The following is a 15771-nucleotide window of genomic DNA, read 5'->3' as shown; positions in this document are numbered from 1 at the left end:
ATAATATTTTTTCTGAAGTCTGACACCTTATTCTTTCTTTCCCTCTCCCCGCCCCTCCAGGACCCTGCTGGAATCTTTGAGCTGGTGGAAGTGGTTGGCAATGGAACCTATGGACAGGTGTACAAGGTGAGACTCTAATGGTGCAGAAGTGTGACTGTCTTCCCTGGGGCCCTCTCAGGAGGGGTGGAAGAAGTATATTCCAGATCAGGAAAGTGGAGGGGTTATGGGAGGTTGCAGAGGTCGGGGATGTGGGAAAAAGAGAGAGAAGAGAAGAGAGGAGGAAAGTAATGAGGGAAGGAAGCAGCAAGAAGTGGGATGTTTTTGCTGGCTTCTGCCCGAGTTTAGAACTATTGGTATAGCAGGGACAAGTTTGGCGTTGAATGGGGTGTGGGAAAGGAACAGCTGAAGGCAGAGGGAATGGTATCAGAGCTCACTTGGGAGTCCAGAGTAAAGCTCAGGCCAGAGGTGCAGGTTTGGCCTGACAACAGGAAAACCCAGGACTTGGAGTGGGTGGGATCCAATGAGTGACCCTCTGCAGAGGCTTTCTTGAGCTCCCACAGCTGGTCTGCAGCAGGGCGGGAGCCGGAGCTCAGGCCTTCTGCCCTTGAGGCCGCCTCTCTCCCACAGAAGTGGTGTTTCCTCAGCCACTGACTGTACCTTCTGGCCTGGCCAGCTCAGCATTCTCCTGTGGCCTGATCTCTGGTCCCACTTGAATGGGGGGAGGTGGCCACAGCAGAGAGATGTTCAAGGTGGATGCTGCCCCAGAGAACACACGCTGGCTTCTTTGTCTCCAGACACAATGCTGGGTCTTTTCACAAGCCCCCTCTGCATCTCCAGGGCCTGTGTCCTGGGTCACTGGGACCACCTGCCTTTCTCTTACCCTTCTTCCTGTAAGCTTTGGGAAACAGGCACCTCCTCCCCCCATTTCCCCATCTCTTGCCTAATTGTTGCCATGGAAATCCTAGCTCTGTGTTATACTGCTTTTCTGGGCTTGGGGTCTTGAATGACTGCTGAGGATAAAAATAATCCATGGCCTGGCAATGCCCATGTCATCCCCATGAGGGGCTGCTTTCCCTCACCTTACTCTTCCCCAGAAGCCTTGGACTTTCCTGTCCAAACCCCAGGTGGCTCCTGCTAGGAATATTAGGAGGAGGGAGGAAGAGACAATGGCAGGGCCATCCTATATATAGAAGTTTCTTCCCATTAGCTCTGGTGATAGGGCCATCGACATGTTAGTGTTTCCCTGTGTTTCCTAAAAATCTCAGCTCTATTTTCTTAAAATATGTTTTTTATTGATTTTTTTTTTTTTTTAGAGAGAGAGGAAGGGAGAGGGATAGAGAGATAGAAACATCTATGAAAGAGAAACATTGCCCTAACCAGTTTGGCTCAGTGAATAGAGCATAGGCCTTCGGACTGAAGGGTCCCAGGTTCAATTCCGGTCAAGGGCATGTACCTTGGTTGCAGGCACATCCCCAGTGAGGGGCGTGCAGGAGGCAACTGGTCGATGATTCTCTCTCATTGACGTTTCTAACTCTCTATCCCTCTTCCTTCCTCTCTGTAAAAAATCAATAAAATATTTATTTAAAAAAAAGAGAGAGAGAGAGAGAAAGAAACATCATGGATCAGCTCCCTCCTGCACACCCCCTACTGGGGATAGAGCCTACAAACCGGGCATGTGCCCTGACCAGACTGGAACCGAATTAGTGACCTCTTGCTTCCTGGGTTGATGCTCATCCTCTGAGCCACACCAGCGAGTTCGGCTCTATCTTAATTCTTTCCTGTCAACAAAATAAAAAGCCTGGGCGGTGTCGGGGGGAACCAGGGGGGGACCCTGGGAATAGCCTCCTATCCAAAGGGCGCTTGTGTTGCATAAAAGATGCAAAGAGAGGCAAAGGCCCTCCCTCCTCAGCGTCTCCCAGGTCCCTCCAGCTCCATCTGAGGATGGAGAAGGTATCCTTGACTCCCCGCTCTAACTTTCAAACTGTAGGAAGTACAAGCCAGAGAGGCTTGAGTATGAAGGGAGCAGACCTTTCCTTTTTTACCAAGCACAGAGCTTGGAAATCCAGTCTTGGTAGCTTTTCTGGAGCCCACTGTTAGTCCTGTGACCAACCAATAAATTGGATGTCTAGCCACCATGAGGGGCATGTTCTAAGATAGAAAAGGCCAACAGGTGTGGCTTCTCCCAGAATCAAGCCCTCCGGGAGCATGACCCAGGCCCCTCTATGTTTGCCTTTCTGTGCACAGGGTCGTCACGTCAAGACGGGGCAGCTGGCTGCCATCAAGGTCATGGATGTCACGGAGGTAAGAAGCGGAATGGGGCAGAGGGGGATTGAAGCATTGAGGACAGGGCTCACCTTCTCCCATTCACCCAGGATGAGGAAGAAGAGATCAAGCAGGAGATCAACATGTTGAAAAAATACTCTCACCACCGCAACATTGCCACCTACTATGGAGCCTTCATCAAGAAGAGCCCCCCTGGGAACGACGACCAGCTCTGGGTGAGAGTGCCCTCCGGCCTGCCCCTGCCCCTCCTTGCCCTTTCTGTCTCCAGGCTGCTTGTTTGGAACTCAGCATCAGTACCCAGAGTCTCCTGGCCAGCCTTCCCTTCAGTCCCACAGGCTCTCCTGTGTATGGACTGAGGGACCTCCTGACCCACACTTTGCAGTCTCTTGTTCTCTGGGCGTTTTGGTGTCAGGGGTTCTGGGCTACCCCCCACCTTTGCCCTAACCAGTACCTTACCCTGTGTCCAACAGGCACTTCATAAGTGTCGAGCAATGTAATCCTAGCAAGGGCTGGGAAAGACCACAGGAAGGTCAGTTGAGTTCTCCTGCACTGGCACAGCCCCTAGGAAGGCAGCAGACCAAACTCTGTGGTAGGCGACAGATAGAGCTTAGACCCCTCCTGGCAGGGTACAAGCCTCTGGGTAATTGTTCTAACTAGAACTTACTGCTGCTCTTTTGGTCTCCCCCAAATTCCCTCCTGGCCCAGAACATTTCTAAGTCATTGACCCTCCCTACCTGGGCACTGGTGCCAGCTGATTCCTCAGCCTCGCCCTCTCTGGCACTCAGCCAGACCCAAGGACAGAGCAGCAGGGAACATGGCAGTGGCTGGGTAAGGTGGGGATGGGGTGCAGCAGGGGATTGGTGCTCATGCCAAGTCTCTCCTTGCAGCAGTTGCCAGGTGAGTACTTATTTAGCACTTTCTGCATACCCTGCACAGGTAAGTATGAATCATGGTTCCTGTTTCTATGCAGTAGTCTTTCTGAAGGCGCGCGTGCGTGTGCACACACACACACACACACACACACACTCACTCACACTCTCACACATTCACATTTCATACACACAAAGGAAGGTGAGTAATGGGTTAGAGAGGTTTACCTGCCAACTGTACCTAGTGAGAGATCCTTGAGGACTAGAGGTTAGGTGCTAGTGACCAGGCGCCCCCTTCTGGACCTGTTGGACATTGTCCTCCCACTATGCTATACTCAGATGTGGAGCATATGTAAATTATTTTTGCATATGCAAATGCCCACATCTCTTCCAACCTTTTTCTGTGTTGGGTGTGGCTTTTAGAAAAGGTACAGTGAAAACATTTCCACAGACATGCCTGTCACCAGGGGGACTTTCCTTTTGGCACCTGCCTCTGGGTCTCTGGTTCTTCCCTAGAGATGGCACAGGGAGCTCTCCTCATCTCCCCGCTTTAGTCTTACCTCTGTTTGTGGAGTTTCCCCCAGAACACTACCAGGTTCCCTCAGCTCTCTGGTAGACCCTGTGTACTGTTTTTGTCTCTAGCAGACTGGAGAATTGCTGGTTCTAGCCCCTTTCTTGACTCAGGATGAGGGGTTGGCAGACTTTTTCTGTGAGGGACCAGATAGTAAATATTTGGGGCTTTGTGGATCATACTGTCTGTCACCACTCAGCTCAGCCATTGTACCATGAAAGCAGCCATAGACAATATATAAATGAGTGTGCATTACTGTCTCCCCCAGGACCTTTATTTAGGACAGTAATTTGCATGTCATGTGATCCTCTTTTTATTCTTTTCAGCCATTTGAAAATGTAAAAAACATGCTCAGCTCATTGGCCATAGTTTGCTAACCCTGCTCTAGAGCAGTAGGGGTTATGAGTCCCAAAGAGGATCTGATGAGCACATTGGACCCCTCATTTTGTCTACAATTTCAGGGATTCCTGGGGCTACTACTCTGGACAAAGACCATGCCCCCAAACCCACCCTCTCTATCTTTTCTGACTGTATTTCCTTCCCCTTTTTCTCCTAATCTCAGGAAGTTCTGTGGCCTTTGTGAGGGGGGTATGTGGCCCCTGCCCTTCAACTTATACCCGTTTTGACCCCAAGGCCTCTGGTTCTCCTCCAGGGAGCTGGCAGGGGAAAGGGGCCTTGCCTAACTGCTACTTTTCCTTCCGGTCTCCCTGGGACTGCAGCTGGTAATGGAGTTCTGTGGTGCTGGTTCCGTGACGGACCTGGTGAAGAACACAAAAGGGAATGCCCTGAAGGAGGACTGCATCGCCTACATCTGCAGGGAGATTCTGCGGGTGAGTGCCGGGCCCCTCCCTGCCTCCTGCTCCTGGGCCACCCCCACTGGAGCTTCTCCCTGGGCATGGACCCCCTGCACTGAGGAGGAAATGCAATTATGCCCTCTTTTATTTAATTTATTTTTATTGAGTTCAGAGAGGAAGGGAGAGGGATAGAGAGAGAGAAACATCAATGAGAGAGAATCATTGATTGGCTGCCTCCTGCACGCCCCCTACTGGGGGGGGGGGTATCGAGCGCAACCCCGGCATGTGCCCTTGGCCAGAATCAAACCTGGGACCCTTCACTCTGCAGGCCAGTGCTCTAGCCACCGAGCCAAACCAGCTAGGGCTATGCCCTCTTTTACGGAGCAGGTGGCCTGATGGGGTTGGAAGCTAGAGACAGAGTCCTAACCTTGAGGACTCAAACTGTTGGAGGAGACAAGTGCCTCTGTTTCCAAGCTCTGCTATTTCTCCACTTGCATACTACCCCTGGGAATTCCCAGGAGCCACCACGCTGAGGGAACTCCAGGAAGGCTCAGCCTGTACTTTGGGCACATGGTGGAGAGGGACTGCTGCTTCAGCCCAGCCCCATCCGGGCTGAATACCTCCCCTCCCTCTCAGTCAGTCCACGTCCTCGCTCCTTCCCCCCTCCAACACCAAGCCTAATTCCCCCACTCTCTGCCCAGGGTCTGGCCCATCTCCACGCCCACAAGGTGATTCACCGAGACATCAAGGGGCAGAACGTGCTGCTGACAGAGAATGCCGAGGTCAAGCTAGGTGCGCTGATTGCTTCTGGGTGGACGGGCCCTCTCACCCCCAGGACGAGAGGCCCCTTTTCCCCTCGGGGGGCTTACATCCCACAACCTGTAGGCTGGGAGGCTCGCTTTCCCGTACCCTCCCCTGGGATGTCCTGCTATCTGCTGTGTCCCCACTGCTGTGTAGGTCCCTCTAGAGAGCTGGGATATTTTTATCCAAGGTGTTGTCTGTTCACTTTGGTTTGTCCCAAGACACAGGGGGACTAGGTCTGGTTCTTCAGTGTGTTGATGGGATGGGAGAGGTTCCGGGGAGTGTCTAGGTAGAGCTAGGACCTCAGCTGCCTTGGGGCATGCCCATGCTGGGTCCAAGATGAGGGGAGCAGAGGTGACACTTTGCTATGACCCCTCTCTTCATGTCTTCTCAGTGGATTTTGGGGTGAGTGCTCAACTGGACCGCACCGTGGGAAGGCGAAACACTTTCATTGGGACCCCCTACTGGATGGCCCCGGAGGTCATCGCCTGTGATGAGAACCCCGATGCCACCTATGATTACAGGGTATGGACCAGAGAGTGTGCAGCATGGGGCAGCCAAGGCAGGAAGTGAGATGGGGGTGATGGATAGATCGAAAATATCAGGGACTTAAGCAGCTTGGGGGGCAAAATGAAGGCCTAATGATGTACTGGCTATGAGGGTTGGGGACATTTTGTGGCAGGGGAGGTATGGATGGGAATGTTGGGTACGTTGGAGGACGTGCAGGGTTAGAGGAGGGGCCTCAGGAAGGGATTGTAGGTGAGGAGAGTCACCAGGAGCATTCACCTGTCCCTTCCTTCCCCTCTGTAGAGTGACATCTGGTCTCTAGGAATCACAGCCATTGAGATGGCAGAGGGCGCCCCCCGTAAGTGCGGAGTCTGGGAGAGCAGGGAGGGCCCAGGAAGGGGCCTTGGGAGGTCATGGTGAGAGGGGCTCCTGTAGGCTCTCCGCATGGCAAAGGGGCTGATGGTCTCTCCTGTGCCCCAGCTCTGTGTGACATGCATCCCATGCGAGCCCTCTTCCTCATCCCTCGGAACCCACCACCCAGGCTCAAGTCCAAGAAATGGTAGGTCTCTGGGGATTTGGTGTCTAGGAAGGTCTCTGGACAAGGCCACCTCCACCATAACCCCCTGGGTTCAGGCTTGGGTCTGCACCATACAAGAGGCGTTGTGAGGGGCTGGTACTGCAGCCAGAGCATTAGGGGCGCTGGTGTTGGGGTATAAAGACAGAAGGGAAGTCAAAGTGGCTTTTTTTATTCAATTTAAATTCTTTATTGTTTAAAGTATTACATAAGTCTTTTTTCCCCCCATTGACCTCTCCCCAGCCACTCCCACCCCCCAGCACATGCCCTCACCCCCCTACTGCCTGTGTCCTTTGGTTATGCTCATATACATACATACAAGTCCTTTGGTTGATCTCTTACCAGCCTGAAGTGGCTTTTTGATGAATGATCTCCCCTCTTCCTCCTGTGACACCCCCTTCCAAGGGGGCCCTCCTAGTGTGAGCCATTGTTTCCAGGTCTAAGAAGTTCATCGACTTCATTGACACATGTCTCATCAAGACTTACCTGAGCCGCCCACCAACAGAGCAGCTGCTAAAGTTCCCCTTCATCCGCGACCAGCCCACAGAGCGGCAGGTCCGCATCCAGCTCAAGGACCACATCGACCGATCTCGGAAGAAGCGAGGCGAGAAAGGTCAGTGGGGGCGGCGGGGGGTGGTGGGTCAGGACACACTTCAGCCCTTGCTCCTCTTCACCAGCCCTGGCTCCTCCTTGCTCCCATTTGGGCACCTCTCCCAGACCCCAGTTGTCCCCATCCGAAGACATCTCCATTCTCAGGCTTTCAACCCCAGAGTGCTTTTTCTCATACCACCAATTCAAGCCAGCCTTCCAAATGAGTGTGGCCCTTTTACATCCTTACAAAAGTGTCCTGTTGAGCACATTCATTTGTGAGTGCATGCACACATTTAGTCACATCCCACCTACTATTGGGTTTAATCCCCATGTCTGTCCAGGCCCAAACCTGAGACCCACCGTCATTCCATTGCTCCAAGGAGGTGGGCAGGGACCCAGGTGCGTGGCCATCCAGACAGATCTTATTGGTTGTCCCCGTCTAAGGTTTTCCTAGCCCAGGGTGGGGTCTGGGGCACTGGGTGAAGAAACAGCAGTGATCTCCCCCCTGCAGAGGAGACAGAATATGAGTACAGCGGCAGTGAAGAGGAAGATGACAGCCATGGAGAGGAAGGAGAACCAAGGTGGGCTTGGCAGGTGGAGTTTGGGGGCCTCACTTTTCGTCCGAGGGGACATCAGAGGTCCTTGGCTTGGGGACTCTCAGCCTGGGGGTGGTGGGTTAGAGACCCATAAAACAATCTCTGAGTGCTGAGAAGAAATGGAATGAATGAGCAAGAGGTGGCAAGAGCCCTGGCCAGCGTGGCTCAGTTGGTTGAGTGTCGTCCCATGCACCAAATGGGCGCTGGTTTGATTCCTGGTCAGGGCACATGCCCGGATTGTGGGCTTGGTTCCAGTAGGGGCATGCAGGTGGCAGCCGGTCCATTTTTCTCTCTCAAAGAAAAAAAAAAATCAATAAAAACTTATTAAAAAAATAAAAAGAAGTGGGGAGAGGGTGATTCAGGGCTGCAGGCTGGGATGTTGCTGGAGGACAGGGCCCAAGACTAGGCCGGAGAGAGTGACCGGAGGCAGACTGTCTGGTCCAGGCAAAGCACCTACTCGGGTGGCTCCCAGGCGTGAAAGTGGGAAGTGACTGGGTTCTGACCCCCCCCTTCATTGTGCCACCCTGACCCAGCTCCATCATGAACGTGCCCGGTGAGTCCACGCTACGCCGGGAGTTCCTCCGGCTCCAGCAGGAGAATAAGAGCAACTCGGAGGCTTTAAAGCAGCAGCAGCAGCTGCAGCAGCAACAGCAGCGAGACCCCGAGGCGCACATCAAACACCTCCTGCACCAGCGGCAGCGCCGCATCGAGGAGCAGAAGGAAGAGCGGCGGCGCGTTGAGGAGGTGGGGTTGTCCTGGGAGGACCTGGCCAGGCCTGGCTCAGCACCCCTCCTGGTCCCATCCCTGCTTCCATTAGGACAACAGGAGAAGAGGGAGCAAGCCAGGGCTTCCTAACCCCCTTCGTTCAGAATTGGATAGAAAGGGTCTGTCCTGTTAGAGGCCAGTCCCCACGTGCGCTGCCCGCTCATCAGCCTGTGTGAATGGTGGTGCTGTCAGCGTCCCTTAGGAGCAGAGCCGTTTCTGAAAAGCCATACTGGTTCCCCACAGCCAGGACTGTCCCTGTCCTTGTTTCCACAGACCTCCACTCCCGGGTTGTCTAGCGCCGGGAGCTGGGGTCTGTGTACAAATACTCAGGCCCCTGAGCATCTGACTGATAAGCAGTTGTCTAGTCTGAACATGAAGAGGAGCCTTCTCTTTACCCTCCTTTTACTTTTAATTTTGGGGCTTAGATTTGCTGGAAAGTACAGTCTTGTCAGTTGGACTTACTGGAGGTGGGTGGGAGAAATTCATTTTAATAGAGAATCTTATTTTTAAATAGCTACAGTTTTTTATTTTAACAGCACCATTTAAAAAGATTTATATGCATATTTGTTTTTTTTCTATGCATATATATTTAAATGTATTTCTTTTACAGGGGGCCATGGTGGCAAAGGCAAGATATAGGTTGGTTTTAAAGATGCCTTAAGTCAGTGGTTCTCAACCTTTCTAATGCCACGACCCTTTAATACAGTTCCTCATGTTGTGGTGACCCCCAACCAGAAAATTATTTTCATTGCTACTTCATAACTGTAATTTTGCTACTGTTATGAATCGTAATGTAAATATCTGTGTTTTCCGATGGTCTTAGGCTCTACAGCAGCGGTTCTCAACCTATGGGTTGCGACATTACAAAGATTGAGAACCGCTAGCAGGGTCGCCTAAGACCATCGGAAAACACAGATATTTACATTACGATTCATAACAGTAGCAAAATTACAGTTATGAAGTAGCAATGAAAATAATTTTCTGGTTGGGGGTCACCACAACATGAGGAACTGTATTAAAGGGTCGTGGCATTAGAAAGGTTGAGAACCACTGCTAAGTGATGAATTTTTTGTTGAAACAATTACATGATTTCAAAGTCCACGGAGAGCTGGGCTTAACAAAAAAATTAATAGACAGAAGCATCCACACTGTCTGTGAACTGCTCCCCAAAGCAGGCCCCAGTCTTTGTTGAACAAAAACAATTTGTAAGAAAGCCTGCTAGAAGAGAACATAGTAAATACTGTTTTCAGGTAGTTGAGGGACAGAAAGTTGTGTCGAGCGGGTGTTTCCTGGAGCAGGCCTGCCAAATCCTCATTGTGGAGGTAGGCACGGCACAGGTCCCCAACTGTAATGGCCCCAAGGGCTTCGCTTTTTTCTTTTCTTTTCCTTTCCCTTTGTTTCTCTTTCTGAACAGGAAAGGTCCTTCTAAAGAACCACCTTTTACTTTTGTTTCAGCTTAGATTTGTTGGAAAGTACAGTCTTGTCAGGTGGGAGGGAGAAATTCATTTTAATAGAGATCTTTTTCTCTTTTTCTTTTATTGGGGCAGACTCTTTGGTCAGAAAGGTTGTGAAAGTAAAATGCACCCTGAGCTGCTGATGTTTGCTAAGGACCTGGCCAAGTCCCTCTCCTCTGGGTTGTGCTTCTGTGCATGGGCACCTGCTGCTCTCTTGTGGCCAAAGGCCATCATTACAGCCCACTCCTTTTGGATTTACAGGCAGGTGGTTTTGAGAGGCCAGGAATATTATTGACTGGTTTTTGGTGGGCGAATGGATAGGAGAAGGTGTTATCCAATTTGGCCCACGCCCACTCCAAGGGCAGCAGCCAGCTGCTTAGTCTCTGGTTCCAAGCTCACAGCCACGTTGGACAAGTAATTTTTCCCAAGCTAAGCCCCCCATGGGCTCCTGTGTAGGAGTAGGCAGGTCTATGGAAACAAGCTGAAGCCATTCTCTCTCCATCATCCCAGGTGAGAAGGAGAATTGTCCTGAAAGGGTCGCCTTTCCAGGAGATGCCCGAAGTAGGCTGGGTTTCCCCTTGCAGCGCTGTCTGGGTGTGCAGGCCTTAAGACCACACCTCTCTCACCCACAGCAACAACGGCGGGAGCGGGAACAGCGGAAGCTGCAGGAGAAGGAACAGCAACGGCGTCTGGAGGACATGCAGGCCCTGCGGCGGGAGGAGGAGAGGCGGCAAGCAGAGCGGGAGCAGGTACAGGCCCCCAGCGCACACTGCACACACCCCTCCCCTCCCCCTCCCCTGGCCTCCCTGCCCGCTCCTGCTGCCTGCACCCCTGCTCCCCGATACCCTTTCCCCCTTCTTTCCCTACCCCTAGATTCCTCCTATCTTTTCTAGCTTCACTCTTTCTCTCTGTTTTCTCCCACCCTTCAACCCCCAACCCTGGCTCCCTGCCCTCCTCCTGTCTCTGTGCCTTCATTCCCCATCTCTTTGCCCACCCTGACTCGTCTCCCCTGCACTTTCCCTCATGGGTCCTCCACCCTGACTTCCGCCTCATTCCCTGCCCCTTCGGGGCTCATCCCATCCCCGTCCTCTCTATTGCTCTTCCCTGCTCTCCTCATCCTCACCCCACCGATCCTTCCTCTTCTCCAACTCCTTCGCCGCCGCCGCCTTTTCCTCTTTCCTTGCCCTTTGCCCCCACCCCAACCCCACCCCCCAGGAATATATTCGTCACAGGCTAGAGGAGGAGCAGCGACAGCTCGAGATCCTTCAGCAACAGCTGCTCCAGGAACAGGCCCTACTGCTGGTAACGGGGTCCCCCAGCTTTCTCTGGGACGATGTGTATCAGAGCTTCTCTGCCGGAATGGAACGGGATGGGAGCACTTCAGGGGAAGGGACTCACCCAGGCACCAAGGGGAGACATCTCTCCAGGCAGGAGAAAAGGAAGGGCATGCCGCCTCTGACTTCCAGGGCTGCATCTTGCTGAGCCCCTCTTCCTACCCTTGGGCCCAGGAATACAAGCGGAAGCAGCTGGAGGAGCAGCGGCAGTCGGAGCGCCTGCAGAGGCAGCTGCAGCAGGAGCACGCCTACCTCAAGTCCCTGCAGCAGCAGCAGCAGCAGCAGCAGCTGCAGAAACAGCAGCAGCAGCAGCAGCAGCAGATCCTTCCCGGGGACAGGAAGCCCCTGTACCATTATGGTCGGGGCATTAACCCTGCCGACAAGCCAGCCTGGGCCCGAGAGGTACTCACTGCCTCCTCACAGCCTAAGACACCACCCTCCCAGTCCCTCCGCCCGAGGCCTGAGCTGTAAGAAGTGGTCATTCCGCACTGGCGGACACTGAGAAGGGGAAAGGGGTGCTCCGCACAGGCGTGAGGGCTGGAGCAGTGGGGCAGGTGGGGACCTACATTTTGAGGACAGGGAAGCCAAAGCTGGGCTGCTCGGCATCCTTTTGAATCACAGGTAGAGGAGAGAACCAGGATGAACAAGCAGCAGAACTCTCCCTTGGCCAAGACCAAGCCAAGCAGCACAGGGCCTGAGCCCCCTGTTCCTCAGGCCTCCCCCGGGCCCCCAGGACCACTTTCCCAAACCCCTCCGATGCAGAGGCCGGTGGAGCCCCAGGAGGGACCGCACAAGGTGAGTTTCTTCCCATTCCCGTCTTAACACAGACCCAGGGGGCCTCAGTCAGCGCAGGGACACGCACACACAACACATCCCTAGCCAGGGATCACAGCCCTCATGAGACATACATGGGCAGAGACATCACCTGCTTGCGGCTGCATGGCTGTTCCTACATCTTGCCTGTTCTCGGGCTCCAGGAGCCCCTTTCACTTGATGGGTAATTGGAAGCTGGAGGCTTCACTTGCCCCTTCCTCTCAGCCCAGGCCCCGGCTCACAGGTGGGGATGTGCACAGAGTGGGCAGCCTACCCTCCCTGGTCTCTCCCTGCAGAGCCTGGTGGCACACCGGGTCCCACTGAAGCCATATGCAGCGCCTGTACCCCGATCCCAGTCCCTGCAGGACCAGCCCACCCGAAACCTGGCTGCCTTCCCAGCCTCTCATGACCCTGACCCTGCCGCCCCCACACCCACTGCCACGCCCAGTGCCCGAGGAGCTGTCATCCGCCAGAATTCAGACCCTACCTCGGAAGGGCCTGGCCCCAGCCCGAACCCCCCAGCCTGGGTCCGGCAGGATAATGAGGCCCCACCCAAGGTAAGGACAGGCCTGCGGGACCAGGGAAGAGCACAAAGTACAGTTGACCCTTGAACAATATGGAGGTTAGGGGCACTGACTTCCACAGTCAAAAATCTAAGTGTAACTTTTTAAAAATACGTTTTTATTGCTTTTTAGAGAGAGAGGAAGAGATAGGGAGAAGGGAGAGAAAGATATAGAAACATTGATGAGAGAGAAACATTGATCCTCCTGCATGCCCCCGACCGGGGATTGAGCCTGCAACTAGGGCATGTGGCCTGACTGGGAATCAAATCAGTGACCTCTTGGTGCGTGGGTCAAAACTCAACCATTGAGCCACACTGGCCGGGCTAAGTGTATCTTTTAAATGCCCCCAAACTAAATTACTAATAGCCTACTGTTGACCAGAAGCCTTACCAGTAACATGAAGTTGATTAACACATAATTTTGTATGTTATACATATTATAGAAGCTAGAGAACAGAAAACATTATTAAGAAAGTCATAAGGAAAAAATAATACATTTACAGTGTTATACGCGTTTCTGGAGAAAAATCTGTGTATAAGTGGACCTGCGCAGTTCAAACCCATGTTATTCAAGGGTCAACTACAGTAAGAGAGAATGGAGGAGAGTGGAGGGAGCAGCGAGGGGGAGACGGGTTTGGGGTTGCAAGGCAAGAGAAAGACAAGTCATCCACCACAGCCCCGTCCCGACGGGGTTACCGTGGGCCCATGAATGTGTCGTGATCCCGGTGCGTGTGTGAATGGAAGGTGCCCAGGGTGTGTGGGAAGCACTAGGGGCAGACCTTCCGGGTTGGAATCCCAGCTCTGCCATTTCCCAGCTTCATGGCTGAACAGATTCATCAGCTTCCTTGAGCTTAGCTGACTTCATAAAGGCCAGGAGAGCACCTTGTAAGCCTCAGCGAGGATGAATGTTTGTGGTTCCAGCACAGAGCTGGCTCCCAGCACACTGACCCTCCTTCTCTCCTCAGGTGCCTCAGAGGACCTCATCTATTGCCACTGCCCTTAACACCAGTGGGGCCGGAGCGGCTCGGCCAGCCCAGGCTGTCCGTGCCAGGTAACACCTGAGCTGAGCAAAGTTGGGTGGCAGGCTAGGGAGCGGGGCGGGGACAGAGGGGAGTTTGCCAGGTTACCCGCTTAGGGGTGGGCAAGCCCCGACCCAGTCACCTCAGCCCCCTCCCTGCCCCTGCCCCCGGCACCCCTGTGCTCCCTTCACAGACCTCGCAGCAACTCCGCCTGGCAAATCTATCTGCAAAGGAGGGCAGAGCGGGGGAGCCCCAAGCCTCCAGGGCCCCCTGCTCAGCCCCCTGGTCCGCCCAACGCCTGTAGGTAAATGGAGTTGTCCCCTCACTCACTCCCACCCTCACTCTGCCACCTACTTTACTTGCCTCCCCTGGTGATGGCTCCCTCTACAGTGCAGCTCAGCCCCCAGGGAGGGGAGCACCTTGTCGCCCTGACCCCGTCTCTGCTCTCCCACAGTAACCCCGACCTCAGAAGGAGCGACCCCGGCTGGGAGCGCTCGGATAGTGTCCTCCCTGCCTCTCATGGGCACCTTCCCCAGGCCGGCTCTCTGGAGCGGAACCGTGTGGGAGGTATGTGAGTGGGCCTGGCGGCCTGCTCTGGGGCCTGGACACAATCTCCATCAGGGCAGGGACTGAGACATCCTCAGGGGTAGGGTGGGGCCTGGTCTGGGAGTAGAGCGTGTCTCTGAGCTCCGGGGCTCAGGCCCCAGGTCTCAGCCCAGGGTGTGGGCTCAAGGTCACCCCGTCCGGGTGTCAGTGACCTTCCTTCTCCCACCGTGCCATATCTAGCCTCTTCCAAACTGGACAGCTCCCCAGTGCTGTCCCCTGGGAACAAAGCCAAGCCTGATGACCACCGCTCACGGCCAGGCCGGCCCGCAGTAAGTCGGCAGGTGGCAGCTGTGGCCCTGCCTTCTGGTCTGTGACTTTGGGGCCAGCTTGGAGCCTCTTAAGCTTGGGTGCTGGGGGATGGGCCTTCATTAACCTGCCTGAGAGGGGGGGCTGCGGGATTACAGATGTACTTCTCAGTTACTAACCTTTCTTAACCTCTCTCCTGCCTCTTCCTGGCTGCCCTTCCCCTGTGGCCCCTCCCAGAGCTATAAGCGAGCCATTGGTGAGGTTAGTGAGAAGGGGCCTGCTTGCCGGAGCCCTCCTGTGACCCTGCCCCTTCTCCTTGGACACCCTTTACCACCGCCCTCTCCCCTCCGCCCCCTCACACAGCTCCTCCCTTGCAGGATTTTGTGTTGCTGAAAGAGCGGACCCTGGATGAGGCCCCACGGCCTCCCAAGAAGGCCATGGACTACTCATCGTCCAGTGAGGAGGTGGAGAGCAGTGAGGACGACGAGGAGGAAAGCAATGGCGAACCATCAGAAGGGAGCAGAGACACCCCTGGGGCCCGGTATGGGGCTCCCTGGGGCGGGGGAGTGGCATGCCCACATCGGAGGCATCCAGAGAGCAGGATTGTGGGTTCGAGGGAGGGGGACCTCTGGGGCAAATCTGTGGGGAACCCTGGTGTCACTGCTGGTGAGTGATTCCTTCCTTTCTCTAGAGAATGGGGTATGAGACGGGTGTTCCTCTCTCTCCCGTTGTGCTGTCAGTAGGGCGGTGGTCTCTTCAGGTATCTCTCTACCACCAGCCCTCCCCAACCCAAGTGCGGGGCCCAGGACACCCAACAGCGGGACAAGGTTGCTCAGTGGGGGCTGAGTGCATCGTGTTTTGAATAGAATCTGACGCTGAAAGCGCTAGGTCTCCTGCTCTCGCCTGCTGCCATGGTACTTGGGTGGCAGGCAGGGCCTGGAGGGCCTCATGACCTCCCTCTCCCATAGCAGCGATGGGGACACAGACAGCGTCAGCACCATGGTGGTCCATGATGTGGAGGAGATCACCGGGACCCAGACCCCCTATGGGGGTGGCACCATGGTGGTCCAGCGTGTGAGTAGGCACCCCATTCTTCCCAGCACCTGCTGTGACCCTCCTTGGCCCTAGCACTGGCCCCCGTCCCTCTGTTCCTTTAGACACCTGAAGAGGAGCGAAGCCTGCTGCATGCCGACAGCAATGGTTACACAAACCTGCCAGACGTGGTCCAGCCCAGCCACTCGCCCACGGAAAGCAGCAAAGGTCAAAGCCCGCCCGTGAAGGATGGAGGCAGTGATGTAAGTGGGTGCAGGCAGGTCCATGGGACGAGGGGAGGGCACTGGCAGTGGGCAGATCAGGGGTGTTTGGGGGTTACTGCGCTGGGCGGGC

General features: G+C 54.5%; 1 protein-coding gene across 11 annotated transcripts in view; it reads left to right on the top strand.

The window, feature by feature from the left end:
• MINK1 (misshapen like kinase 1) overlaps positions 1-15771 on the top strand; it is a 62151-nt gene that overhangs the window by 42595 nt on the left and 3785 nt on the right. The window contains exons 2-24 of one of the 11 annotated variants that reach the window (XM_079798106.1): positions 61-126; positions 2245-2301; positions 2373-2498; positions 4443-4553; positions 5219-5309; positions 5713-5843; positions 6129-6183; positions 6306-6384; positions 6837-7012; positions 7502-7571; positions 8120-8330; positions 10438-10554; positions 11021-11107; positions 11314-11541; positions 11761-11934; positions 12249-12509; positions 13480-13565; positions 13988-14100; positions 14320-14408; positions 14623-14646; positions 14763-14926; positions 15354-15459; positions 15543-15680. In XM_079798106.1, the coding sequence (XP_079654232.1) occupies positions 61-126; positions 2245-2301; positions 2373-2498; positions 4443-4553; positions 5219-5309; positions 5713-5843; positions 6129-6183; positions 6306-6384; positions 6837-7012; positions 7502-7571; positions 8120-8330; positions 10438-10554; positions 11021-11107; positions 11314-11541; positions 11761-11934; positions 12249-12509; positions 13480-13565; positions 13988-14100; positions 14320-14408; positions 14623-14646; positions 14763-14926; positions 15354-15459; positions 15543-15680 (2760 nt within the window). Of the gene's footprint in view, positions 1-60; positions 127-2244; positions 2302-2372; positions 2499-4442; positions 4554-5218; positions 5310-5712; positions 5844-6128; positions 6184-6305; positions 6385-6836; positions 7013-7501; positions 7572-8119; positions 8331-10437; positions 10555-11020; positions 11108-11313; positions 11542-11760; positions 11935-12248; positions 12510-13479; positions 13566-13726; positions 13838-13987; positions 14101-14319; positions 14409-14622; positions 14647-14762; positions 14927-15353; positions 15460-15542; positions 15681-15771 lie in introns of all 11 variants that reach the window. The other 10 variants (XM_079798109.1, XM_079798107.1, XM_079798104.1 and 7 more) reach the window with 10 other exon arrangements.

This window comes from Cnephaeus nilssonii (assembly GCF_951640355.1).
Source record: "Cnephaeus nilssonii genome assembly, chromosome: 19".
Lineage (NCBI taxonomy): Eukaryota > Metazoa > Chordata > Mammalia > Chiroptera > Vespertilionidae > Cnephaeus > Cnephaeus nilssonii.
This window is presented reverse-complemented; position numbering and strand designations above follow the sequence as displayed.